Here is a 26,710-nt window from a genome sequence, read left to right on the forward strand (position 1 = left end):
CGCACTCTAGATCAATATCCGTTCGTTTGTTTTGTTTTCCTCAACAGCTGGCCTAAAATTAAATTCTATTTTTTTATATTTCCCCTTTAAATTCATTAACTTTTTGTATATACAAACCTTGTGAATCTCAAAACGAATCGATTAGGGAAAAAATCTTGCAAATCGGTCAACCCGTTCGCGAGTTAAATCGTCAGGAAGGAAATCTCAACTCATTTTTATTATATAGAAGAAGAAGATTTCAATTACCTCTGGCAGCTAGGATTTTGCCTCTGGTTGAATTGAACCATGTAGGAATTATAATGTTTTCAACTTAAACTAAACTTAACCTAATTTATACTAAGGGTACAAGGAGTTCATCGTTGCAATAGAAGATTTCAACGATTTTTGTCTAAAATTGGAAATTGTTTTGTTGGACATTTGTTGCAATGTCTCAATATTAGAAATTCTATGAAGTTCATTGGTACTATAACCACGGAGGCAACTTCAGAATCATTTTCAAAATTTTATTTTGAATTCTCTGAAGTGCCTTCTTTCTGGTATTGCAGCAATTGTCCATATTGGCACAGCATACAACATGTCAGAAGTCCTAAATAGTTGACTTCGCTAGACCAATTAATTGGAACCCCATTCATAGTGACAATATGTCTGCTAGAAGGTTTCAAATAAGAAGCTCTCGGCTTATGTGGGAAAATTATAAGCTGAGTTTTGGAAGCATTCGGGGAAATTTTTCATTTTTGGAAGTAAGTGGAGAAAATATCCAAACTTTTTGCAATCTACTAAAAATGACACGCCCCGTGTCATCTGCAAACAAAGATTTTTGACACCCTGGTGGTAAATCAGGTAAGTCAGAAGTAAAAATTTTATACAATATGGGCCCCAGTATGCTGCCAGCCCTTACAGGTAATCTATCAGATTTGGAATTCAGATAGTTTACCTGCAGTGAGCGATCTGATAAATAATTTTGGATCAGTTTAATGATGTACAGAGGAAAATTAAAATTCATCAATTTTACAATCAAACCTTCATGCCAAACACTGTCAAATGCTTTCTCTATATCAAGAAGAGCAACTCCAGTCGAATATCCTTCAGATTTGTTGAGCCGAATTAAATTCGTTACTCTTAATAACTGATGGGTGATAGAATGCCCATGGCAAAAAACCAAATTGCTCATCACCAAAAATAGAATTGTCATTAATATGAACCATCATTCTATTTAAAATAATCTTTTCAAACAGTTTGCTTCTTGAAGAAAGCAAACTGATTGGGGAAAACTAGATGCCTCAGCTGGATTTTTGTCCGGCTTCAAAATTGGAACAACTTTGGCGTTTTTCCATTTATCTGGAAAGTATGCCAATTGAAAACATTTGTTAAACAAATTAACCGAAAAGGATAAAGACCTCTCAGGAAGTTTTTTGATAATTATGTAGAAAATACCATGATCACCCGGGCCTTTCATATTTTTAAATTTTCTAGTAATAGATCTCACTTCATTCAAATTAGTTTCCAACGAAGGGTCAAAAACATTCTCTTGATTGAGAATGTCTTCGAAGCTCCGTGTAACCTGATCCTCAATTGGACTAGTAAGACCTAGACTAAAATTATGGGCACTCTCGAACTGCTGAGCAAGGTTTTGAGCCTTTTCGCCATTTGTTTATAAAATTTTATTTTCCTCTTTAGGCGCTGGAATTGGTTTTTGAGGTTTTTTAAGAATTTTCGTTAATTTCCAAAAGGGTTTCGAACTGGGATCCAATTTCGAGACATTATTCTCAAAGTTGGTATTTCTCAGAACAGCGAAACGTTTTTTTAATTTCATTTTGCAAATCTCGCCAAATAACTTTCAACGCGGGATCGCGAGTTCTTTAGTATTGCCTTCGCCTCACATTTTTAAGACGGATCAGTAGCTGAAGATCGTCGTCAATAATAATGGAGTTGAATTTAATTTCACATTTAGGAATTGCAATGCCTCTGAAATCGTCAATTAAATTTGTCAAAGATACGAGAGCATTATCAATATCACTTTTGGTATCGAGGGGAATATCAACATCAAAATTCCTATCGATATACCTTTTATATAATTCCTAATCAGCTCTATGATAATTAAAAGTAGAGCTGATTGGATTGTTAATGGCTTCTTGTGAGATTTTAAACGTCACAGGAAGGTGATCATAGTCAAAGTCAGCATGAGTTACCAATTGGCCTCACAGCTGACTTGAATCCGTTAAAACTAAATCAATTGTAGAAGGATTTCGACTGGAAGAAAAACAAGTTGGTCCATTGGGATATTGAATAGTATAATATCCCGCAGAACAATCTTCAAATAAAATTTTACCATTGGAATTGCTTTGAGCATTATTCCATGAACGGTGTTTGGCGTTGAAGTCACCAATTATGAAAAATTTGGATTTGTTGCGAGTTAGAATTGAAAGCTCTCAACAAATTCCTTTGCAACAAATTCCATTGCACTGGAAAGGCAAGTAGGCAGCAATAAAAGAGAATTGTCCAACATTTGTTTCAACAGAAACTCCCAAGGTTTCGAAAACTTTGGTTTCAAACGAAGAAAATAATTTATGTTTGATACGTCTATTAATGACAATGGCGACCCCACCACAGGCGCTGTCAAGACGATCATTTCGGTAAATAAAATAATTTGGATCTCTTTTGATGAAAATACCAGGTTTTAAATATGTTTCAGTTATAATGGCAATGTGCACATTATGAACTGATAGGAAGTTGAATAATTCATCTTCCTTGCCCTTTATAGAGCGGGCATTCCAATTTAAAATTTTCAAAGAATTCATTGGATCCAATTAAACGAAGTACAATAACAATTCTTTGAGTAAATTTGATACCAACCTGAACAGCTTCAGTTTTGGTAGTTGCTTTGAACATTGCATCAATCATGTGATGCAATTGTTCATTTAGAAAATCAAAGTCTGAAGCAGACATGCTACCTGAGTCGTCAAAACGAACGTTATTTCCCGTTGAAGAATGGGTATGAAAGTCATTCATCGTCGGTAAATTTTCAGAAATGAAATTTTGCCTGCCGTTTGTTACCCGTTGAGAGGTAGGAGCAAAATTTGTTCGTGGATTGTGGTAGGTATGAATAGGTATGAATTGCTCGACCGGCAAATTATTGCGAAGTTTGAGCGTTTGAAATATGTTTACCCGGCGCATCTTGGATCCGTCATCAATTTTGCACGGGAATTCAAAACTTTTTGCATTAAGGGCATTCCCAGAAATTGGATTTGTGATTGCTCCCACAATTGGCACATTTAAATTTATCGGAATCTTCTCACACAGGACAGGCATCCTTGGCGTGAGAGGTTCCATCACAAATCATGCATTTAGCATCCATGTGGCAATGTTTAGTTCCGTGTCCCCACTTTTGGCACTTACGGCACTGAGTGGGGTTTTGGAAATTTCCCCCAGGCCTGCGGAAATGTTCCCATGTAACACGGACATGGGACATAATACAGGCCTTTTCCAAATTTTTCATATTATTTAGTTAATTTTTGTTAAAGTGAACTAAATAAAATTCTTGAGAAATACCCCTCTGGGAAGTACCAGAGCGAAATTTCTTTTTCTACTGATGAAAATCCAAGTAATTGAGATATTTCAATTTTAATCTCATCCAGTGATTTATCATCACTGGGGAGACATTTCAAGACAACTTTGAACAATCGCTCAGTTTTGTCGTCGTATGTGAAGAATTTATGGCGCTTCTCAGTTAAATACTGAAGAAGACGTTTGCGATCGTCAAAGGATCCCGGCAAAATGCGGCAGTCACCCTTCCTGGCAATCTGAAATGAAACCTTGATCCCCTGAAGGTTACTGAAAATCTCATTCCTGAAGCCAGAAAATTCGCCAACAGATACCACAATTGGCGGAATCCGACTCGAGTCGAGTCAAGTACGAGATACTGAAGACGGCCTTACTGTTGAGGTCGGAATACGTATCTGTCAAGATACAATTAAGTGGTGGAATTCAATGGGATTGTATAAACTCCTCTTATGACAAGTGAAATCGAACTGATTGCTCCATATTGATCCGGATTTTGAATTAGTGTCGATTAAGTGCGTTTTTTGATCTCGGTTCGTGCGCGAAACGGGAAAATAAGCGATTTTCGGTGGTTGAGAACACCGGAAAAGATTGCCCACAGCGGCAAAGTGATGTGATCGTGACGCACTGTTACGAAGAAAGTGATTCCGGAAGGCGTATATAGCTCCGGATAGAGGGTCTAAGACCGCAGAAGATTGCCCAGAGCGGCAAAGTGAAGTGATCGTGGCACACTGTGTTACGAAGAAAGTTACGGTCTGCAGGTTCAAAAAAGTCATTGTTTGCTGTATCGCCGGCCGCTGCTTTGAAGAATACGACTTTTGAAGCTTTTGAATCTTAAGCAAATGACCAAAGAGTCGTCGCACGAGTTGAGGACATTGGTTGATGACTGTGAGAAGCGGGTCAGCTCGTTGGAGTTTCACAAGCTCAAAATGGATGGAATGGCTGAGGTAATTGTTATTACATTACTAACCACGAAGCTAGATTCTGAAACCAGAAAGTGCTGGGAGTCGACTATTGAACACGGTAAAATGCCTACTTATAAAGATACGGTCGCCTTTCTACGGAAACGGAGCTATGCACTTGAGCGCTGTGAGCAGATGTCGGGGACATTGAAGAATAGAACAGGAAACGAGAAACTGAAGAGCACTGTAATGTCCAGTAAGGTGCATTCAGTGGTGGTGCAGAAATCTGACGAAAGTTGTCCAGTTTGTGAACTAAGTCATACTGTTGAAAGGTGTGACACATTCAAGAAATTGAAAGTCGACGAACGCTATAACAAAGCAAAGCAAGTAGGATTATGCTTCTCTTGTTTAAAGAAGGGACATCGAACGGCGAATTGTAAAATAAATCAAGCCTGTGTTTCGTGTTCGAAAAGGCATCACAGTTTGATGCACCCAGAGGAAAGGAAACTGGTACCGTCAAACCCTTCACAAGCTACAGCCAATATGAACGGACGTTCCAATGAAGGGCCGCTAACTGCGGCAAAGTGCATGATCCCGAATCAGCCATGTGAAACTACGAAACATGTTCTTTTGGCGACTGCTGTAGTTGGAGTTGAAGATGTGACTGGTGTGATTCATCAGTGCCGTGCCCTGCTAGATTCTGGTGCTATGGCGAATTTTCTCTCGGAGCGGGTAGCGGATGTGCTCCGTCTACCAAAGAGCAGCGTAAATATTCCAGTCATCGGTGTGAATGGAATGAAGTCGGGAGCAAAGTTCAAAGTCCAGGCTGCAGTGCGATCCATGGCAACGGACATTGGTTTCAATTTGGATTACTTGATAGTGCCTAAGATAACGGGCGCTCTACCAGCGAAAAGGATCGATGTTTCAAGTTGGCCGATACCGAAAAATCTTGTGTTGGCTGACCGATTTTTCAACGAACCAAGCCGTATCGACATGCTCATAGGTGCGGAAGTGTTTTTTGAGTTACTCCAAGCAGGTAAAATACGAATGTCTAGTGATCTTCCTCTGCTTCATGAAAGTGTTTTGGGTTGGCTTGTGGCCGGTCCTGTCACCGAGGTGGTACCCGTCAACGCGGGTTTGTCAAATAACATCCAATCCAGTCTTGAATCGGGAGAGAACCTGCATGAACTGTTGAAACGGTTTTGGATTATCGAGGAGCAAGTATTGGATGCAGAATCTTCTTCCTTAATTGACGATTGTGAAAAACATTTTATGCAGACGCATACGCGTACAGAGGACGGAAGATACGTTGTAATGTTGCCATTTCGAGACAACGTATGCGACCTGGGAGAATCACGAAGGCAAGCTGAGAGACGTTTCTATTCACTGGAAAAAAGGTTAGCCAAGAATCCAGAGTTGAAACAAATGTACGACAATTTTATCGACGAATATTTGGCGTTGGGGCATTGCGTGGAAATTGATTGCACTGGTTCAGAGGTCGTAGAGTGCGGCTATTTTCTTCCTCATCATTGTGTGGTGAAGCCGGACAGCTCTTCGACAAAACTTAGAGTTGTATTTGATGCTTCTGCTAAGAGTGAGTCTGGACTTTCTCTGAATGATGTTATGAATGTTGGGCCCACAGTGCAGAGCAGTCTCTTCGACATAACGTTACGGTTTAGAACATTCAAATACACGTTTTCAGCAGGTGTGCCAAAAATGTACCGGTACAACACAGGAAAAATCCAAAGAATCCTTTTCCGAAAAAGTGGTTCTGAACCTCTGAAAGAGATTGAATTCAAGACGGTGACGTATGGAACATCAGCTGCACCTTTTTTGGCTACTCGATCATTGAATCAGCTTGCTGGCGATGAGAGTGATGCATTTCCAAAAGCTAGTGCAGCAGTAAAGAAATCTTTCTATATTGATGATATTCTCACTGGAGCAAATACGTTGGACGAAGCTGTTTCCCTCCAGAAAGATTTGATTGCGTTGCTCCTTAGAGGCGGCTTTGACCTACATAAATGGTGTGCCAATCATCCAAGGCTATTAGAAGGTATTCCAACGGAGGCCCAGGAGAAGCAGATGCACTTTGAAGATAGTGCCATCAACGGTGTGATCAAAACGCTTGGCTTGAGGAAACCAACGAAGCGGCAAGTGCTCTCGGAGACAGCGAAGATTTTCGATCCACTTGGGTTACTCGCGCCAACCGTGGTGATTCCTAAATTGCTAATGCAGCATCTGTGGAAAGACAAACAAGAATGGGATGAGCAAATTCCGGACGAACTTCAGCATATCTGGAATCGTTTCAGATCTGAACTTCCACAAATTGGAACTGAAAAAATTGATCGACGTGTAACTACCGATGACGCTGTCAAATTGCAATTACATGGGTTTGCTGACGCATCCGGTGTAGCATATGGTTGCTGCGTTTACATGAGGAATGTGAAGCTGTGAAGGAAGATGGATCCGCGGATATTAAGTTAATCTGTGGAAAATCGAGAGTTGCACCGATGAAGGAACTTCAACGAAACGTCAAACCGGAAGCGAAGCCAGCTGAGATGACTATTCCTCGTCTTGAATTATGTGCTGCTTTATTGTTAGCACGGCAGATGAAGGCAGTATGTGATGCGTTGGACATGAAGTCAGATCAAGTAGTGCTATGGTCTGACTCCAAAATCGTGCTTTGTTGGCTGCAACGACTGAAGGCAGAATCGTCAGTATTTGTTCGGAACCATGTGATGAAGATACACCAACTTCAACCAGACGCAAATTGGAGACATGTGTCGTCAAGATTCAACCCTGCAGACGTAGTGTCCAGGGGGTTGTTCCCGAAGGAATTGATGGCTAGTGATTTGTGGTGGAATGGACCACCCTTCCTACGGATTAATGAAGGCTATGAAAATGAAGAAGATACAGTGATTAGTGTAGCAGAAGAAAAGGAAGAATATAGTGATCCAGTTATGACAGTGATTGTGCAAGAGAATCACCCATACAAGATGGTATTTGGCTACGTTGCACGTTTCATCTTTAACTGCAAATCAAAAACAAAAAGTGATAAAAGTGCTGATAAAAAATTAACTCTTGCTGATCTAGACAATGGGCTGAAACTGATTGTGAAATGTGTGCAACACGAAGTGTATGCTGAAGAAATTAAGTGCCTAATGAAAGCCAAACCGGTTAAGGGAAAATTGCGAAACTTGAATCCAGTGTTAGATGAGCGTATTCTGCGAGTTGGAGGTCGAATTCGGCACTCGGATCTCCCTAAAGATCAGAAACATCCGATTATATTGCCCGAGAAGAATCATTTCACAGAATCTAAATCTAGTGGAATCTAAAAAAGTAGTGGACGTCATATTTGAATCGCCCGTTATGTATAAAACAAAAATGCTCATTATTGATATTGATGTTATTCTTTTACGTGTTAAATTGAGTTTAGCACGATTCAGTGTTTCCTTAATCACTTTTCTTGTAAGCATCAAATCGTTTCGCAACAAAGATGAGCTGATTCCTTGCTAAATTTGCTATGTAGCCAATGCATCTTACGTTTTTGAAGCTAATTGGGAAGCGTTGTGGAGAGTTTTGCCCAAAAGTTACTGTTTTCATATCGATTTTCATACAAACTTTATATTGCGCGTGCTCACTCAAATTACAACCAAATTAGCTAAAAATTTAGGATGATTGTTAAAATAGTAAATGTAATCGTTTAAGCACAGGGGAGCGAAAAAGTCAAAATTTGAATCAGTCTACTGTACAGCCGTTCTCACGAAGTGGAGTTGATTACGCAGGCCCTTTTTTCCTTAAACAAGGTCGTGGCCGAAGTCCAATCAAGGCGTACATTAGTTTATTCGTGTGTATGAGTACGAAGGCTATACACTTAGAACTGGTGACATCGCTGACGACAGATGGTTTCATGAGCGCTCTCCATAGATTTGTTGGGCGTCGTGGTAATGTATCGGATCTGTACTCAGACAACGGTACAAATTTTGTAGGGGCATCTAAGGAACTAATCGAGTTACGAAACCTTTTGAAGTCACAGTCCCTGGAACAGAAGGTGAGCGAATTTTGTCAAGAACGAGGAACTACTTGGCATTTCATTGCTCCGAGGGCGCCACATCAAGGTGGCCTTTGGGAATCGAACGTGAAATGCATGAAGAATCATCTCTACAAATCTTTGTCGGAAAGCCACCTAACATACGAAGAAATGAACACTTTGTTGATTCAAATCGAAGCAATACTGAACTCAAGACCTTTGATTCCCATGAATGATGATCCCTTCGATTATCAAGCTCTTAGCCCTGGTCACTTTCTGATCGGTCGGGAGCTAACGTCTGTGGCTGAACCAACGTACGATCATCTGAAGGACGGATCGTTGTCAAGATACCAACTAATTCAGAAACGAAAACAATCGTTTTGGAATCGATGGTCTAACGAGTATATTACCAGTCTTCAGAAGCGAAGCAAATGGCTCAAGGAACCCTCCCTGTTACGAGAGGGACTGCTTGTAATCCTGCAAGAAAACCAAATGCCTCCGCAAACATGGAGGTTGGGCAGAATCATCGACACACACCCTGGTATTATACGAGTGGTGACCGTACGTACAAGCAACGGCACCTTTCGTAGAGCGACCACTAAGATTGCAGTACTACCAATTGATGATAATATGTAACCAACAACACAGAAGGATGCTTGAGGTACCCTCACCCGGGGGAGAATGTTAATCGAAAATTTGTGCAAAACATTTTGTATCAGTGTAAACTTTTCAACCCCACCCCTGAACGACTATCTTGAAATCAAAACCAATGTATCACCGGAAATAAAGGAAGTTTTTGAGTTTAAATAAATTTATCGCGCAAGACACACGCGTTTTTAAATAATCGTATACAGTCCACAAGCTCTTTTTCGCGCTGAACTATCCGAATGACCACCCCCGATTACAGTAGCAAAACAGTTACTCTCTAATTAATATTTCAGCATCTTAGAATCATATAATTTCAAAAGGATTAAGTAAATACATCGATACCCCTGTAAAACCCAATTGTGACAGCCATTTTCTTCCCGGCTCAAAACCGTGACCCAACTGCTAAATAATGCCTCTTCCGTGTGTTTACTAGAACTCGTGTTCAGACCATTAACACCATCAGCTGTGGTCGAACCCGATTTGATTGACGCGCACAACATACAGCTTGCTGTGTTCGCACCTTTTTTAATCGAACGCGTTCGTAAGCCGTACGCCTACTATTCTTCATGCACGCTTCAAGCTATTAGGTATGTAGTAGGCATGTGTAAACTTAGTGTAGACTATGTAGGTATGTGAATGAAGTTAACTACTGTGAGCAGCGGGATGATGCTGATGAGCTAATCGGAGGCCGGCGTTTACTCTATAATCATTCTGTTTGACTTCGTTAGTTAGTCAGCCGATTACCCATCATCACTGTAGTTTTGGAAGCGTTTTGTTATCTGTTCAGCAAGCTCAAAGCAATCACGATTTATCCTAGTTCAATAGCAGTAGTGTTCTTAATTACTTTTGTTTCACGTTTTAGTGATGGTTTGTTACAGTGCCTGAAACATTTAAAAAATCGATCACGCGACAAAATAGTTATTTATATGAAAACTGCGTCATCAATCTGTTCACTAAAACTGTAAGCGACGTATATTCGAAATTAGATTCTGTAGTTTATAAAATAACCAACGTTAGAGAAACAATAGTAGGAATTTGACGCGTCGAATTTATGAAATTCTAGGAAAAAACAAAGTATCAAACAAGTAAGAAAAAATCTTATCTCTTTTTTCGCGCTTGTTTGTAGATGGATTTAGTCGCCGGTGAATGACATTCCGATTCGAGTCGATATACTGATTGACTCGTCTTGCTTGGCGAAGAGGACGGAAAAAATTGGCTTGTTGGTATCTTTCTATTTTGTCTTTGTCATCGTGGATCGATGAATAGAGAAACCACATAGCAAGAAGTTACAAAAGTAAAGGATTCCCATGTTGATGTGCCAATCTAATCTTTAGTTCCGTATGATAACACGAGAAAGTCGCGCCACAATTTCAGTACATATTCACATTCACATGTGGATATCAGTAAAGCGAATTGCGTGGCGCTAATCAGCACCGAATTTTGTTCAGGAAGTCCCATATCTGTCCGCAGTAGACGATTGAAACGTGAGCTTTGAACCGGTATGATTTATTGCTGACACAACAGTCCATCATCAACGTCAATTTGAGCAGGTGCGAGTGCGAAAGCGAAGACGTTTATCTACAAAGGTGGAATTTGTTACCCGGTCGGTACTTCCTCTAGCGTCTAGTGGTTTGTTTTTTTTTCAATGATAAACCGAGGTGACATCATTCAGCCATGCGAAATTTTTGGTTTGTTTAGTGTAAATTGATATTCCGGCAAATGTTCGTCTTTTATGTTTAATATGTGTATATACCATGCATTACAAAGAGCAATAGAAAAATCTATAAAAGAATAAACAATTGTAATTTATTGAACGAAAAAAATGATTGAACAAAACAATGTTACTGTTATTAAACTGGTAATATTTTTGGATAAATGTAGTGAACATACATAATTTATTACAACATTTAAACAGAAAGACAGGGCCTAATCCAAAGCATTTCCTGTCAATTAGACATACTCTAAAAATTGTCGAATTCTATATAAACTTTTATTTAACGGTTTTTTAAAGGTTATTTAAAGGTTTTTTTTTATGTCGAATCGGAATATTTTTTCTTCTGTCCCCCTCCGCTCGATTTTTAATTATTTAATTAAAGTTAAAACTGTTATTTGAAAATGATGGCTGAATGATGCATGGTCTGTCAAATAGAACATCAACCTTTCCCAGAAAAGTCTTTAAGGGAACTGGTGAGTTTTGCGTTTTAAATAAATTATTTGAAAATTTTCTATCCCACCTGCATTAGCAAAAGAAGAATTAATATGAGTTTAAGAAAGTATTCAAAAACATTCAAAACCATTGTTCTTATTATTTTTTATTAATGCTAATGGTTGAAAAATCCATATCTTATCTTTTGCAACGTTTGAAGCAAGCCAATGTTTGATTTTTGATGCTTTTGATTTTCTTCCAGAGATAAGCATAAAATGACCTCATCTTTGAGAAAAACTGATAAAATAATAGGCTTTGTTCTAGAAATTTAAAAATCAAAATCCACTTGTGTTGTCCCATCTTGTATTACATTATTCGCATAACAGTCACATTCCAGATTTTGATACACTTTAACACAAATACAATTATACTCCATTTAATAGTTCCATAGCAATGTACCTATGCAGATAAAAATGTTATGCCGAATTTTTAGAAAGATTGCAGGTACACCCAATATTTTTTTACACGGTTGGTATTCTTCAATTTCCCGGCTAACCTGACTTTTCGCAGCTTTTTAAATACCACCTGAATTTTCTTTGATTTTTTGTGAATTTTTCCATGGGGTTAATTCATAGTTTCATCAACGCTAAAGGTCGATATCAACTAAAACCCACCCGTGTACAAAAAGTGTATTATCAATTTATTAGAATTGTTTGTATTTAGAGTTAGAAAAATTTAACGGCATTTTACTCAAGTTGAAGACAACTGGGATGGTACGCTTATGCGACTAGGGGCAGTGTATTGGTTTACACATTTTTCGTACCTACGAGAGCTTACCAATCGCATCCACCCACTCAAATGCATCACGTGTTGGATAGTGTGTCATGCCATCATGTGAAGAAGGGTGATTAAGCGCTCCGGAAAGATAGTGACCTAATGCAATATCCTTCGTTTAAGCGTACAAACCACATACTCCGACCCGCCTGTGATGTTTCACAGGAAGAACTATTTTCAAGCGAAGCAAGTGTTTGTCATGCATGTATGCTGCTATCACGTACGTGAAGAGCCGGCGCAATCATTTTCGATTGGCGTACCCCACATCCAGGCGCTGACCTATTCTGACCACACACACCGGCTGTCTCTGATCATCCAACGATGAATAATCGATATTTACAATTTTAAAGTTTCATTACTCACTTTGTTATTTCTCTTTCTCTCGTTTTTTTCCCGCTGCTGCTCTATCCCGACGGCTGGAATATCTCACTTCATTAGGTGGTGATAACCTTTTGACTTGAATCTGCCTACCGCGGCGAGGCGACACGCGAAACACGGAAGGACAAACGGCGTCGCAGGACCTACATTTTTTTTAATCCTGAGGCGGGCGAGTGCGACATAGAATGCCGCTCTGTCCCATCGCCAATTCGAACTCGTTCATTAGTCGCATCCGAACAACGGTAATAGCAAAATCGGAACGGAGGTTCCGCCTCGGCACCGTATTACAGGGACCGATAAACCAGGCACAATCCGCAAAGCATTGCCATCCAAGTTGCCACTGTGCTGCAACCAATCATCGTAGCAGGTATTTGTAAATAAGCAGAAGGCGTAGAACGAAGTAGGCGCTATTTCCGGAATCACAAGCAGTATGTGCTGAGTGGATGAGCGAGTGGGAGCGGCACGGTGTGGGGTGTTATGAGCGATAAGAGTAGCGTTGTTGATCGCATGATAACGCGTGACTCAGCGGCGGCGACGTTCGACGCGAATTACAATCGGTTTCCAAAACGATTGTAAAACTTAATTTACGGGAATTACGCGGTAGTAGTCCGAGAACGAGGCTTCGGGGTGAACTTTAATCAGCAACCGAAAGAACGCTTTTTTGGAACAAGGTTATCAGCCATAGCTCAGTAGCAGTAGCGATGCCCTCCTGCAGTGGACTAATGTAAGATTTGTGAATGAGTATGAATTTACGATTTGATAAGACCACAACCTAATGGAATTCGATGTTCTGTTCTTTTTTTTTGCGAAACCGGATGTCCTTCGGCAGTGAGGTGATAAAATATCCAAGGGCCTTGTTCCGAACGGTGTTTGTGATAGTGAACAACATCTATTGCGTCCCAACGTATCTGGTATGGATGTTTTTGCTTTTGCCGTTGAAAAAGATCAATGAGAGCTGCTACTTCAAAATTGAAGGGATCCTGTTTCACTGGCTGCTGGCGAATGTGTCCATGTGGTCCTCGTCTGCTGGGTATGATTGTATGTATTCGACTGCTGAATGATATGAACGACGGTCATTTATTTATCCTGTTTTTTATGTTAGTGGTAGAACTGGGTGACGATATCAGTCCAGCAATGGACGAACGAACGCTGGTCATTGCCAACCATCAGAGTACCTCTGACGTGCCACTGCTGATGGCGGCGTTCAACGTGAAGAAAGGGGTGCTGCCGAACATTATGTGGATCATGGATCGAATGTTCAAGTATACTAATTTTGGAGCGGTTAGTTTGCTGCATCAGGATTTTTTCATTGCATCGGTGAGTATTATGTGCATAGTCATTTTTTTCTCCCTTCTAAGCATATTATAAATATCTGTAGTTATGTTTTGTATCCTGCTAATTGAACGATGCAAATAGTGTTAGTTACTTGAATATCATCGACATACTGACAAGCTCTAATAAAATTATTCGGAGTTTCCGCATTCGGAGCATCTCCCGATTATTTTTGTAGCAGTTTGTATCTCATGTATTATATCATGAATGTGTGTATTCGCAATATGTGAACGATTAAATCTCGAGCAACATATGATTAGGGTCGAAAAACCAACAATGCTGAACCGAGAAAAATGAGGTTCAAGTTTTCTATGACTAATTTAATTCATTGATTGAAGTAGAAAGTCATTGCATTGCCAAAAACATGGCAATGATATACGCAAATGGTTATATTATAACAGCTAATTTAGATTAATTGAAAAACCATTCGAAATCTAAAAAACTTCAGCTAGAACAAAAATCGCGCCGTTTTCTCGCATTACCGACAACACGTCTGGCTTTGAAGCCGTTTGCCCAATGTTAGTAACATCAGATTTGCTAGCCTGAGAAGTTCTGTTATGAGGTATAAATGTTCGACCGTGTACTTTTCCCATGATTTTTGTTTCTTTTGAAAAATTTTCAATGCGCGCCGCAGTACTTCCTGTTTTAACGCCATTTTGTAACCAATGTTCTAGTGAAAGTGTGTGTGCGACAATTCTAAGGAGTCATTCTTAGAGTAAAATCAGCAGTGATTGAAATCGTTCGGGGCTGTCAGTTTGAATATGAATCTGAATCATGCACTTTCCCAGCAGTGGCTCAAGATTCATTTTTTTTAACAGTCGAGATTCAAAAGCTTAAAACTGTTATACCGCTCAGTTCTATTTTCTGCAGATTTGAACCACGAATGAATCACGAGATTCAAATATTTTTCAAATGTTTTGGTGTATGAATGCGTGATTTCATGTACGGATCAATCCACTTTGCATTTACCGCACCTTCCTCAGCAGCTATGAGCGAAAAAATCGTGTGAAAACAGAATCCTGTGTAAATTAATTTTATAAAAAAATCATTCATTTGCCAACCACTGTCAAAACCAGACGCTGCCATCATTCCGGCGCTATCGTATGTGTGCAAATAACCAGCATGAGTTAACCGTCAGAAATGTGTATGGTGAAAGACATCTAACGCGGGTTTTTTCAAAATTAGGAACCTTTGAAGAACTACAATGCTTTTCAAAATGTAAGACCACCCATAAATTGTGAGTTTTAAGAGAAAAGATTATTTTCCGATTTTTTTCTTCAAATGGCATATTGAAATACATGAAAAATAATTGTTCAAGGTAACAAGTTCATTTATTTGGTTCTTAAAACTAGTAATTATAACATATTTTAAGAAAATATGTTTTCAAAATGATACGACCACCTACACTCCTTGCTGTATTATTGGTAACAAACAGTAACAAGAGTAATCTTATAATCCGTGACACCTCCAGAACGGCTTATTGTCTGAAACAAACGGCTCGGCATACTTTGGACCAGCTTTTGCAGTATTCCCAGCTCGATTTCTTCCCATGATTGAAGAATGGCGGTTTTGAGCTCCTGGATTGATGAAAATTGCCGATTTTCAGCATAAATCCTCCGCACCATAATACCCCAAAGGTTTTCAATCGGGTTCAAGTCAAGTCCAAAACATCTATTTTTTGTGATCTTAACCACGCTATTGTCTCAGCACTGGTATGGATCCTGGCATTATCCTGCTGAAAAATCAATTTTGCCTTGCGTCTCCTTCGAATAACGGGTAGCAAACTGGCTTTGAGGACATCTATGTAATCGGAACTTTTCATTTTGTGCAAAACAAACTGAATTTTCAATTTTCCGGTCGTACTAAATGCACCCCAAACCATCACAGATCCACCCCCAAAGTTTCGCTTAGAGAAATATCGTGGTTCCTTCCTTAAGTCCCGCCAATAGCCATTGAACCCATCCGGACCATCTAGGTTGAATATTTTCTCATCCGAGAATATCATCTGTGAAGATTAAGAATATTAAAAGTAAATAGTTAAACTTCTAAAGATTTTCATTTTTGAATAACACCTTGAAGTTCCTTTTCCTACCTTTTTCCAGTCCTGTGACATGTTCCGGCGCGCAAATTCCAGTCGAGCTTCCTTGTGTCGAGTTACCAAACGAGGAGCACTATTCATTTTCGACCGCGAAATGTTTAGAGATTGTTTCAAAGTCCTCCAAACAGTCGAAATAGATGTAAGTAGAGTTCGGCTCGAATTTGAGAACAGCTCTTCGTGGAATTTGATGATTTGCTCGCGACATGATGCTCTTCTCTAGCAGACAATTTCTTTTCTAGTCTAGTCTAGTCTACACATACACAGCCAGTTCGTGAAAGAATCCTGGAAAGTAATAGACTCGACTACGTCCATCACTTTTCTTGTCATTATTTACGTTTGAAGCACATCACAAATGTAGTTCAAACATAAAAACGGCCAGGCCTACTGTGCAGCGTTGTTTAATATAACTGTGAAAATCAATTCTCAACTTGATTTCACATGTAAGCCATAAAACGGGGACATCTCGTACCAACCGTTCCGTTTACATTATTAGTTGGTGGTTGTTGAATCGTTGGGAGTGACATAGCTAAGATGATTAAAGTCACTACTTGGGACCTCTACGTCTTGGGATGGGACACAGTTTTTAGTCTAGTGCCCTGGCTTATACACTGATGGGCAAATGTATTCGTATGAATTCATGCAGATTACTATGAAAACATGACGAAGGCTTATATGACAATCAGTGTACATAAAAACCTAGGTTCAAGCGCCATTACTTGCCCTCTGGAACGAAGAAGAAAAGAAACAAAAGCCATGAAAAAACAATCGAAAACTCATAGGACGATGAAAATATAACAATTTTACTTACAAAAGTTCCATATTTTTCGTGTGATTATCCCCATAGAAACGCAATTTATTTCCAACACACACTTGCATTTACTATAATTTATAGGGGAAGGGGTGCTATATGCTCTAGCTCAACAAAAACAGCATTAATGTCTTAGTTGAGTGGGGAAGGGGGAAGGGGTGCTATATGCTCTAGCTCAACAAAAACAGCATTAATGTCTTAGTTTTGAGAGTGTTTTTACTTCATGAACAGTTAAACAATGTACACACTTAAAATTAATCGCAGGTTTTTGTGAAATTTCACCGAAATCTCAAATTTCAACAAATCCCTGGCAAATAATTTCATAGATTTTAGGTGATTTTGGCAGTTGAACGATATTTCCTTCACAGAAAATCATAAAATAACCACTCCCGCTGCTGAAACCTCGGTGAATTTCACTGAAAATCACCGAAATATGCAAAATAATTTATGTCAGTAGCTAGCTGACATCATCTTCAAATTGTAGAAAACCTCAAACATATTGACCATACTCACATTACAGAAGAATTGTAGAGATATTCTGTTACCATATAATTTTTATAGTGCTAATGATAAATATCGTTCAATTACATTGAACACAAAGAATAAATTTAAAATATGGCATATAATGATGGTTAAAGTAAATATAAGGAACATGTGGATCATAATGAGTTTAATTGATGTAGAGATTTTTCTGTGCCTAAATGTTGCAACTGTGGAATAAGCGGAGCCTAAAGTTTCGCACTCAAGCGATCTAATAAGATACTATTTAATTTTCGGGATGAAGTTCTATGCCTGCAGGTTTTAATTGAAATAAAAACAGCTTTGAATTCTTTTTACAGTTTCTAAGATTACTAAATATAATTAAAATATACCTGTAATCACTAGCATTAGAAAAAGAAAAGAAAAAGCAATATTCATAAAAAATATAAAAATGAAGTATGTACCAGCTAGTTTGAGAATAGTGTGAACAGCATATGTAGGAGACCGCAAACATTGACTCCGTGGATTTCAAAATCATAAATTAACTTCTATTTTTTTTCACAATCGTCAATGGCTTGCACTTGTGTTTGCTTTCTGCCCTTTTTTGTTTATATCTGATTTACATCAAATAATGAAAGAGTCTCTGAACATTTTTAGTTGTACCGTCTTTTCTAACCAAACGACTCAAATGTAAGAAAACAACATCAACTGCGAACAATAACAGAGTGGCTAAGTTTCCTAACTTTTTAATAATTACATTGGCGTTTTGGAGCGCTTAAAACCAGGGTTTGCAGAAATCGCTCTTAATAGATAACGAACAACGATAAAAGAGAGGCAAAAACTGTTCCGAATCATAACAAGCCATGATAACAAATTTATCAAACTTGTATACAATTGCGAAAAAACAGAATCGGATAGGCAGCCCCCAAAGAAAAATGGTGATTTTTGCTTTGTTTTCGCTCCTTTCGTGTTGGTTACTGCACAGCTGTGTAGAACAAGTTAAAATGCATCATAAGAGCCAGTGCTCCCCACATTTGAAGCTTTCTAAAAGAAATTTATAATGGGATAAAATTCCGAATCAGTCCTTTATCATGACAGCTTGCGAAAAAAGTTTCTCGCGGTATGCTACATATCGTATATGTATACAGAGATGATAAGTGAGAGACTTGCTCTTTCTCTATAGGATTCAATCCCTGCTCAAAACTATACTCACTGGTTGCGCATGCTGGTTCACGCTTGCATGTGGATTCGGGCTGGGACGACACACAGAAAACTGAGAACCCTTTCACATGATACACCAACTAAATCCACATGAAGCATAAAATGTATCTAGTTTTTAATTAAAAATGTAAGCGTATTATGAAAGCAAACCTTTTCTTCCTAACTCTGCTCTTTGAATACAATAATTCAACTTTAAGAGTTAAGCGTAGGTGAAGAAAATTGCCCCTAGTTGTATCAAAAATATAATTTTCACGATCTCACCAAATTTGTCTCCTTTGGTCAGGTCTCGAGGGTCTCCGTGTTGTCGGTCAGGCTCCCAGATCCACCAGTAACTGGCTCATTTACAAAACTTCTTACTTCTGCTTCTCTAATTTCACTACAATTATTCACACTTTTTTGAAATTTAGTTCAAACGGAGCAAAAATGTCCTCTCTAGCAGACAATTTCTTTTTGACGTAAACTACGTCTAAGGGGAAGACTCGGATACAGGGTGTAAAATGAAAATTTAAAAATTGGGGACCGTCACGAAATCATGTGAGATTTGTAACATTAATGGGTCCTTTATCTTTCAATGGATTTTAAAGATTTATATATCAATCGATTAATATATCAATTAAACTCTCCACTAATTTGCCAGTAGTATTGAAAATTTTGATTATCAACGCTAAACTATTGAAAATTTTAGTTCTTTATGCATCATACATTCCCTATACAGCGCGTTCCAATCCTTGGTAATTGCCTACTTTCAGGGTATTATCAATGATTGAACTCGGGTGTATAAATGGGGTGGCCCAGCTGCTAGACAGTGGGGTCCCTACTCCCTCACAGAGTGGGAGATGCTGCTAAAGCTAGGTAGTGGTGTCGGTGGGATGGTTCCTTCTTTTCTAAACAGAGTGGAATCATTGTTTTAGTGTACTATATTTGGATTTACGTAGTTTACGTCAAGCGGTCGTGTCTTGTACACAACCCCAAATTTTTTCTTCCTAGACTCTTTTTTTGACCATACGACGCAGGGTTTTTCAGGAAATTCAGGACCACACAGCGACTTCGTCAAATTTCTCTGGCAATTTTTCTGATTCCCCATCCAGTCTTTATGAAAGCCAGAATTTGTCCCTGTTCTTTCTCACTCAATCCCTCCTGCCTTCCCATTTTGAACAGAACTATTCGATAGTTTAAAAACTAATGGTTAATTAACACAAAACGCAATCAAGGTGTTACATTACCAAGTGATTTATCTTTTTGAAAAGATATATTTTTACTGTTTTTTCCCTTTTTCTACGACGCGAATAAACAAACACATCCCTTTTCAGTGGTTTGTGTGTGTGTTTGTGTTAATATTCATCGGTTGTCATCAACAGATTTGGGTGGTTCCATTCAAGTCGCAAAAAAACATGAAAATCAAGGGTGGTCTTATCATTCTGAAAAGCACTGGTACCAGTTATGTAGGAAGATGTCCGCTACTACGCCTACCAAAAATTTTTCCGATGAAGGTGCTTAATTTTGAAAAATTGAACCTTAGATGTCTTTCGCCATTCTGATTTCAGAAAGTTAACTCCTAGTGTGCCGCTGTAAGCATGCTCAAAGCAGGCGATTCATTGAAAATGGATCGTCTAGGAGTTGAGAAGCTGAACAACCAGAACTACGGCAGCTGTAAATTTACCGTTGAGCTGGCTTTTAGTGAGAGAGGACCTGTAGCGATTCGTAGACCCAGGACAACCGCCAGTGGAAATAGCGCAAACGTAAGGAAATTCAGGAAATTCGGGAGATCAAAAAGCGAGAGCGACCATCGGACTGCTAGTGGAAAAGAGCAACACGTTCTTATGCGGAACACTACTTCAGCAAAACAAGCCTGGGAGAATCTACAATGTCATCACTCTTTCTCAAAGGTTGGACTGTTTTACTCCTTCTTCAAAGGATGGACTTTTTATCAGCTGCGGTTCAAAGACGGTTAAGATATCGAGCAGCATTTCTACAATATGGAGCGATTGGTTGAAAAACTTGCGAAAGCTGGAACGAATATCGGCCGTGTCCAGGAGGTAATGATGGTACTACAAAGTCTACCCAAGTCCTTCAGTACGCTTACAACCGCATTGGATTGTCGCAAAGAAGATGAGATAACGCTGGAGCTGGTGAAGCAAAAGGTGATTGATAAAGTTCTGAAACAGAGTAAGAAAACCAGCAATATTGTGTTACCGAACGGTAATTTTTTTTTTGTAATTGTTGTGGGGTTGTAGGGTTAAATTTTGTTCAGATAGTAATCAACGGGAATTTAAAAATTCGCTCGTTTGGCTACGGTGACGATGGTTACCAAAAGCAATGATAACAGGTGATGAGGCAGAACAAATGCGAAATTTAGTAGCTTTGTGGGCGGATATAGCGAGAGTGAGTACTGAGTGGAGGATGAGAGATTTCTCTGCCAAATTGACTGAAAGTGTTTTTTGATAGTTCGATCGTGTGGACTGCCCGGTACTGCGAAGCGGAAATCGTTGTCAAGGCGACAGTGTCGAACGCATTTGATGCCGTCCAAGCCATGGTACGCTATCGTCTTTTGACAGCCGCCGCCAACCAAGCCACTCTACGCCGTCCCTCGATAGACTACAAGCCGGCCGCTAACGAGCATTTCTTGCCCTCGCCATCCCTGAGCCAACTATCAACCGCCATTCAGCCGCTTTCAAGCCCGTAGACCACATCGAACTGCACAAGCAGTGACGACTCCAAAAGCAGGTACTTTTGCGTTTGCCGTAACACATTCTGTTCGAGAATGGATAATCGACTCGGGTGCATCTTGGCATATTTGTGCTAACTGGAATTTGTTCGTGAACGTTGGGCCACGGAGGATTGGAACTCCAAGTGAAGTAGTAGTGGCTGATGGCCGTAAATATCCTGTAGAAGGAGATGGAACTAGCAAGGCAGCTCAGTTGTAGCAACAACCAGAAGTAATAATCCGAACTGTATTCACGAGGTGTGTAGACGTTTAGGACATTGTGATTCTGAGGCAATTTTTGAAGCAGAAAGACATGAGCTAGCGGACGGGATCAAGATTCATCCATGCGGTATCAAGGCAATTTACGTATGCTGCATTGAAGGGAAGATGACAAGAAAACCGTTTCTAAAAATGCAAAGCAAAAATCTAGAACTATCATGGATCTTGTAGACAGCGACCAGTGTGGTATTTTACGACCAAATTTCAATCAAACTATTATTCTCTATACTATACCTCGTAAGGCCGTTACAAATATTTAATTTAAATTATGTCCTACTGGTCTCCGAAAGGTCAAGGGGGAGGGTACAATAAAAAAACCCTTGAAATGAAAAAAAAAAAACAATAAAACTCCTCGGATTTGTTAAAGGGTACTTTGAAAATCCTCAAAATCGCCCGATTTTTTTTTGTAGCCCCCCCAAAATATTTTTTTTTGGGCCAAAAAAACCGAGGGGGGGGGAGGGAGACATAATTGTTTTTAAATATTTGTATCGGCCTAATGATTACAAAATAAAAAACATTATTACCAGAAATATGTTTTTTTTTGCTATTTTATATATGCTGTATTGGAAACATACAAAAAAATAAATTGAAAAAAAAAATGTTCTGCGTATAAAGTTTTTTGGTGGCCCTTAAAGGGTTAAAAAAAGAGTTCTCAAATGTTTCTTCACATAATATATGTTGCATAGAAACAGTCTTCATTGAAAAGATATTTTTGGTCACAGATTTGTATAAGAATTTTCCATAGTGCACTGTTAAAACCAGACCGTCCAGACGTATTATTTCACTTGTTTGACCTTACAGGTCATATGGCCGAAAATTTGTTTGATCGAATAAATTCTTTGGCCGAAAATGTCGTTTAACTGAAATGGTCGTTTGGGCGAACAGGTCGCATGTTTGGAAATGTCATTTGGCTGATAAATTCGCTTGACCGAGTTAATCATTTGGCCGTCGTTTGACCGAAAGCTTCGTTTGACAGAATCGGCTCTTCGGCCGAACGGATCATATGACCCTAAATGTCGCTTGGCTGAACAATAGTGAATGTGAAAAGTGTGAAGTGAGACGCTAGAAATGTGAAGTGTGAAGTAAGAAGTGACAAGAAAAATGATAAATATGAACTGAAGCGTCTTACTTGTCACTTCTTACTTCTTACTGCTGTCAACAGTAAGAAGTGCAAAGTGAGAAGTGAGATGTTTCACTTCTTACTGCTTGCTCTTCATTTCTCACTTCGTGCTTCTCACTATTCACAGTGAGGAGTAAGAAATTAGGAGCGAGAAGTGAGAAGTCAAACGCACTTCTCACTTTTCCAGATAGTGTTCGCTTTGTTATTCGGTTACCCGACGTTGATGATTTTTGCCTTTCTCTTACAACAAAGTTGTACCGGAAGGCTATCATTTCACTCCGAAAACGAACTTTTTATATAGGTCTCGGAGACCCACAGTATTATACACCAATCGACTCAGCTCGACGAGCTGATTACACCCAATCAATCTTCATAAAGGTCGCCTCCTGGAAGCAATAGAGGAGTTACTGAAGAAAAATACGGAGCCAACACAATTTAATTACTACAGCGGGAATTGGTGGGAGTGCGGATGACAACCGCAGGTTGCAATACATACTAGATACATCCGTGCATTAGGAATTAGGGATAAAAAAAACTTATCGATGAAATTGGTAGAAAAAAATTGTATACCCAACGGAACAGGTGGCTACGAAGCAATTCCTAGCATTAGCAACATTTAGTTTTGTAGGGCTCTTGAAGACAGCGATTTACGAGCGAGATGTAACGAAAAGCTATATATGTTCACTTCAAAGACGATTTTGTGCTAGAAGGTTCGGAGACCCATAGTGTTATATACCATTCGACTCAGCTCGAAGAATTGAGAGGATGTCTGTGTGTGTATGTATGTGCGCAAAATGAAACTCATTCATATTTCATAAAGTTATTATAAACCGATTTGCTTTCAAAAGGTTGAATTCGACGAGGAATCATTTCCCATTATTTTCTATTGAAAATTGGCCAGATCGGACTATGGGATCAGAAGTTTTGGCCAAAATACGATTTTCATACAAATAACAACCTAAGAGAATCTCACTCAAATGCTTTAGCTTTTAGGGTTTTCTTTCTATGACAACATTCAATTTCTTAGTTTTCGTATTAGCTCTAATTGCAATTCATTATCTGCGTTTTCTCCGAACAGGGCAAATCTAATCGAGAAAAGTCATTATTGGAACTTAAATCGCATCTCAGGAAATCTTACATTCCACGGCAGCGAAAGTGGATGATGCTATTCCCGGAGGGAGGCTTCCTCCGCAAGCGGAAAGAAGTTAGTCAAAGGTGAGCGGATCTCGCTCTGGTGTATTGAGTATTTATAACTTTTCTGTATTTTCCGAATTAAGATTTGCAGAAAAGAATAATCTGCCAACGCTGAACCATGTCACGGTTCCTCGGGTTGGTGCCATGAAAACGATCGTAGATGTGCTCGGTTCGTTAGACTCACCCTGTCTGGAAGAGGACAAGATCATGAATAATAGTGGCTATGTGGACAATACGATGTCAATCGTCACCGATGGGTTCGATAGTAGTTTGATCAACGTAGACCATCAACAGCAACAACAGCAGCAGCATCAACCAAAGCAGTACGATGTCACAAACAACAGCAGTAGTACCATTATCAATAGTGAAGCAATAAATACCGATGACTGTGGTAAGTAGGGACATTTGGGATTGTTTGGACTGAAGAGTATAATGAGTTGCATGTAATCTTTGCAGATAGTTTTAAGGATTCACCACTCACTAAGTTAAACGGCAAGATGAACGACTGTTTAGAGTACATTCTAGACATTACCATCGGGTATCCCAATGGGAAGCCACTAGATTTACCAAACATCGTGCACGGCCTTAGGAATCCGTGCCAGACTTATTTATTTTATAGGTTATATCGTAGTTCAGAGGTTAGTCATAACAATAATTTGCCATTCAGTTACCAATATCAAGACCATTACACTTAATATAGGTTCCTCGAGATAGCGAATCTCTCACCCAGTGGCTGTACGACCGGTTCATCGAGAAAGAGAAACTGCTTGATGAGTTCTACCGAACCGGCATGTTTCCGTGTGGATCATCATCCATGTTGCCAACCGTGATACAGCAGGATCTGCTCCGGTTCCTTCTAATTCATCTGTTCTTCATTACCTCCACTTACGTCCATTACCAGTTGATACTAATGCTTATCAATTACTCAAATGTTATGTACGTGTATCTTCTCAATGATAGCTAAGCTCCGTTAACGGTCAGGTCAAACCTGCGACGAGGTGAGTGAGAATCATTTAAACACATTAACAAAGACTAAAGACAGGTTTAGCAGATATTTATGATCAGAGCTGAAACGAACGCACGATACCAAGTTTTATGGAGTGCTCAATTGAGTGACACAAAATGTTTATAAGTAGCACAGGATCAGAAGCAGCAAATAATCTTATGAAATCGGTGGCCCCACTGAATCAACATTCACAAGAAGCGGCAGCAAATTAATTATTCTAACTATAGTTCTTGTATTATCCTTTTTTTGGATTTCTTAAGAAACGTTATTTTAAATCCGTTCAAAGAACACGTAACTCCCGTAAGAGGGAATAATTTTCTTGGTGCATAAATTATAATAGCATATGTGTGAAGCCAACAATCGTTTTTACAAAGCTGACAAACCCGAAACACACCTGATGATAACATATAGCGAATCATCGGTTAGTTTGAGAAAGCTTCAGAAAAGTTGAAAAACTCTGAGGTGCAAATGTTAAACATAAAACCACATTTATTTAACAAGCTCAAAAACAATAAACAAAGAGTTACACACAACAGTTCAGCATTAGATGGGTGGTAGTATGTAAGGACACAGCAAGATACAAACAAAACAGGCAGTTTTACAAACAAGTTACAATCCAATAGAGGATAAGAAGGAAAGCCGTTTTCTGAAGTACTGATTTTCTTATTTCTGAAAGTTCAATCAATTATTTAAACTTTTAGTCTATTAAAATGTAAATACAACTAATTTTCTAGGAATTTCTTGAGTTAACTCAACATGCATAAAATCGGATCGATTACATAATAACAGACCTCCCCATGTCTGAAAGGAAGTGAATGGTGACTCTCTAACTAGTGGACACAAGAGAAGGGAAACTCGGTTATTTGCGAATGTGGATGATTTTGTATGCGAGAGAATGAATGAATAGGACAAATATCGTTTTAGCAGTGACAGTTCGGACATTCCCCATTATCAGAGAATTTAGGCTGATTGATCTCAGAATTGAATCAAAATTTCTTTGAAAAGCAAAAATGCATTTATGCATCAAATTTTGAAAAAGACAAAATAATTTGAATTTTTGCCCTAAGTGTTAAGTTTTTTTTAGAAATAAATATTTGATGATGGGCATCTTATCAGGAAATTATTTACAGTTGGCAAGGACCGAGTTGAATTCTGAGAACTCTGGGCTAATCTCGATTGGTAATGGGGAAAAAATTCGACGTTTTATTTGATTTGCGCACATTACTGGAGTAAATGTAGCACAAACTGAAATGTGTGTGTGTGTGTAGATAAGGCCACAAAAACAGCCGGGGTTAGATGGGGCGCAGTCGCGCAGTATAGCTTTATTATATCTACTTTGGCCAAGAGTGCTTTTGTTTACCGTTGAGATTGAAACGCCTTGCGTTATCAATCATTTAAACCGTATGACACATTTCAACAATAGAAACAGTAGAACGCAGTAACAATGTTCCTTTTTCCCATTTTGCTTTTGAAAAGTGAGAATTATTGGAAGAATAAAATGTCATTTCATTGTAGCGTTTAGCGTCTAGGTGTATTGTGAATATTGAAAGTTGTGAAAATCCTTGATCAGTACTGGAAAAGGTCGTGATCGTCATAAGACAGAGAGCAAAGCGCCTTTTTCTATTTCAGGCGACCAAATGAAAGAATCGTGGATTCTTTGATCAATTTCGCATGAAAGGCAGTCATGAAAGGATGTTGCGCTTTATTCTAAAATTTAAATTTCTAGGTTATTTTAATAGATATATGCAAAGGATAGCGACTAGTCGATAAACTAATCATACTCCTTTAATTCACCGAGTTGAAAGTGGTAAAAACACAAAAATTAATCGAATATTGCACACTTTCATGCCCTGTCACGGAACAGATATTTTTTGAGATTTTTGTAGCATGCCATTCATCCTTCGCGTTTCTATAGCTATTGAAAGGGGCAGATATGTAAATATCGCGTGACATCTCTCATTGAAAATGAGAA

At 39.0% G+C, this 26,710-nt stretch overlaps 3 protein-coding genes across 3 annotated transcripts in view; all 3 read left to right on the forward strand.

The window, feature by feature from the left end:
• Positions 1-26,252, forward strand: part of LOC134226467 (acyl-CoA:lysophosphatidylglycerol acyltransferase 1-like) — a 38,932-nt gene extending 12,680 nt beyond the window's left edge. The window contains exons 2-8 of the mRNA XM_062707259.1: positions 12,557-13,220; positions 13,326-13,534; positions 13,599-13,813; positions 23,617-23,753; positions 23,816-24,123; positions 24,189-24,370; positions 24,433-26,252. Coding sequence (XP_062563243.1) covers positions 13,198-13,220; positions 13,326-13,534; positions 13,599-13,813; positions 23,617-23,753; positions 23,816-24,123; positions 24,189-24,370; positions 24,433-24,696 — 1,338 coding nt within the window. The 5' untranslated portion in view covers positions 12,557-13,197 and the 3' untranslated portion in view covers positions 24,697-26,252. The remainder of the gene's footprint in view (positions 1-12,556; positions 13,221-13,325; positions 13,535-13,598; positions 13,814-23,616; positions 23,754-23,815; positions 24,124-24,188; positions 24,371-24,432) is intronic.
• LOC134221424 (uncharacterized) lies at positions 4,401-6,914 on the forward strand. The gene is made up of 2 exons (XM_062700615.1): positions 4,401-4,792; positions 4,934-6,914. Exons 1-2 carry the CDS (start codon positions 4,401-4,403, stop codon positions 6,912-6,914), a joined length of 2,373 nt encoding a protein of 790 aa, XP_062556599.1.
• LOC134221425 (uncharacterized) lies at positions 8,314-9,126 on the forward strand. The gene has a single exon (XM_062700616.1). It carries the CDS (start codon positions 8,314-8,316, stop codon positions 9,124-9,126), a length of 813 nt encoding a protein of 270 aa, XP_062556600.1.
• Positions 26,253-26,710: the final 458 nt, after the last annotated feature.

The sequence above is a fragment of the Armigeres subalbatus genome, chromosome 3 (genome assembly GCF_024139115.2).
Source record: "Armigeres subalbatus isolate Guangzhou_Male chromosome 3, GZ_Asu_2, whole genome shotgun sequence".
Taxonomy (NCBI): domain Eukaryota; kingdom Metazoa; phylum Arthropoda; class Insecta; order Diptera; family Culicidae; genus Armigeres; species Armigeres subalbatus.

What these genes read in the sequence shown, in the direction of transcription:
- LOC134221424 (XM_062700615.1), top strand. Translation starts at nt 4,401, where the DNA reads ATGACCAAAGAGTCGTCGCACGAGTTGAGGACATTGGTTGATGACTGT. An exon ending in CTAAGTCATACTGTTGAAAG is followed by an intron (nt 4,793 to 4,933) that starts GTGTGACACATT and finishes GTGTTCGAAAAG; the next exon opens with GCATCACAGTTTGATGCACC.
- LOC134221425 (XM_062700616.1), top strand. Translation starts at nt 8,314, where the DNA reads ATGAGTACGAAGGCTATACACTTAGAACTGGTGACATCGCTGACGACA.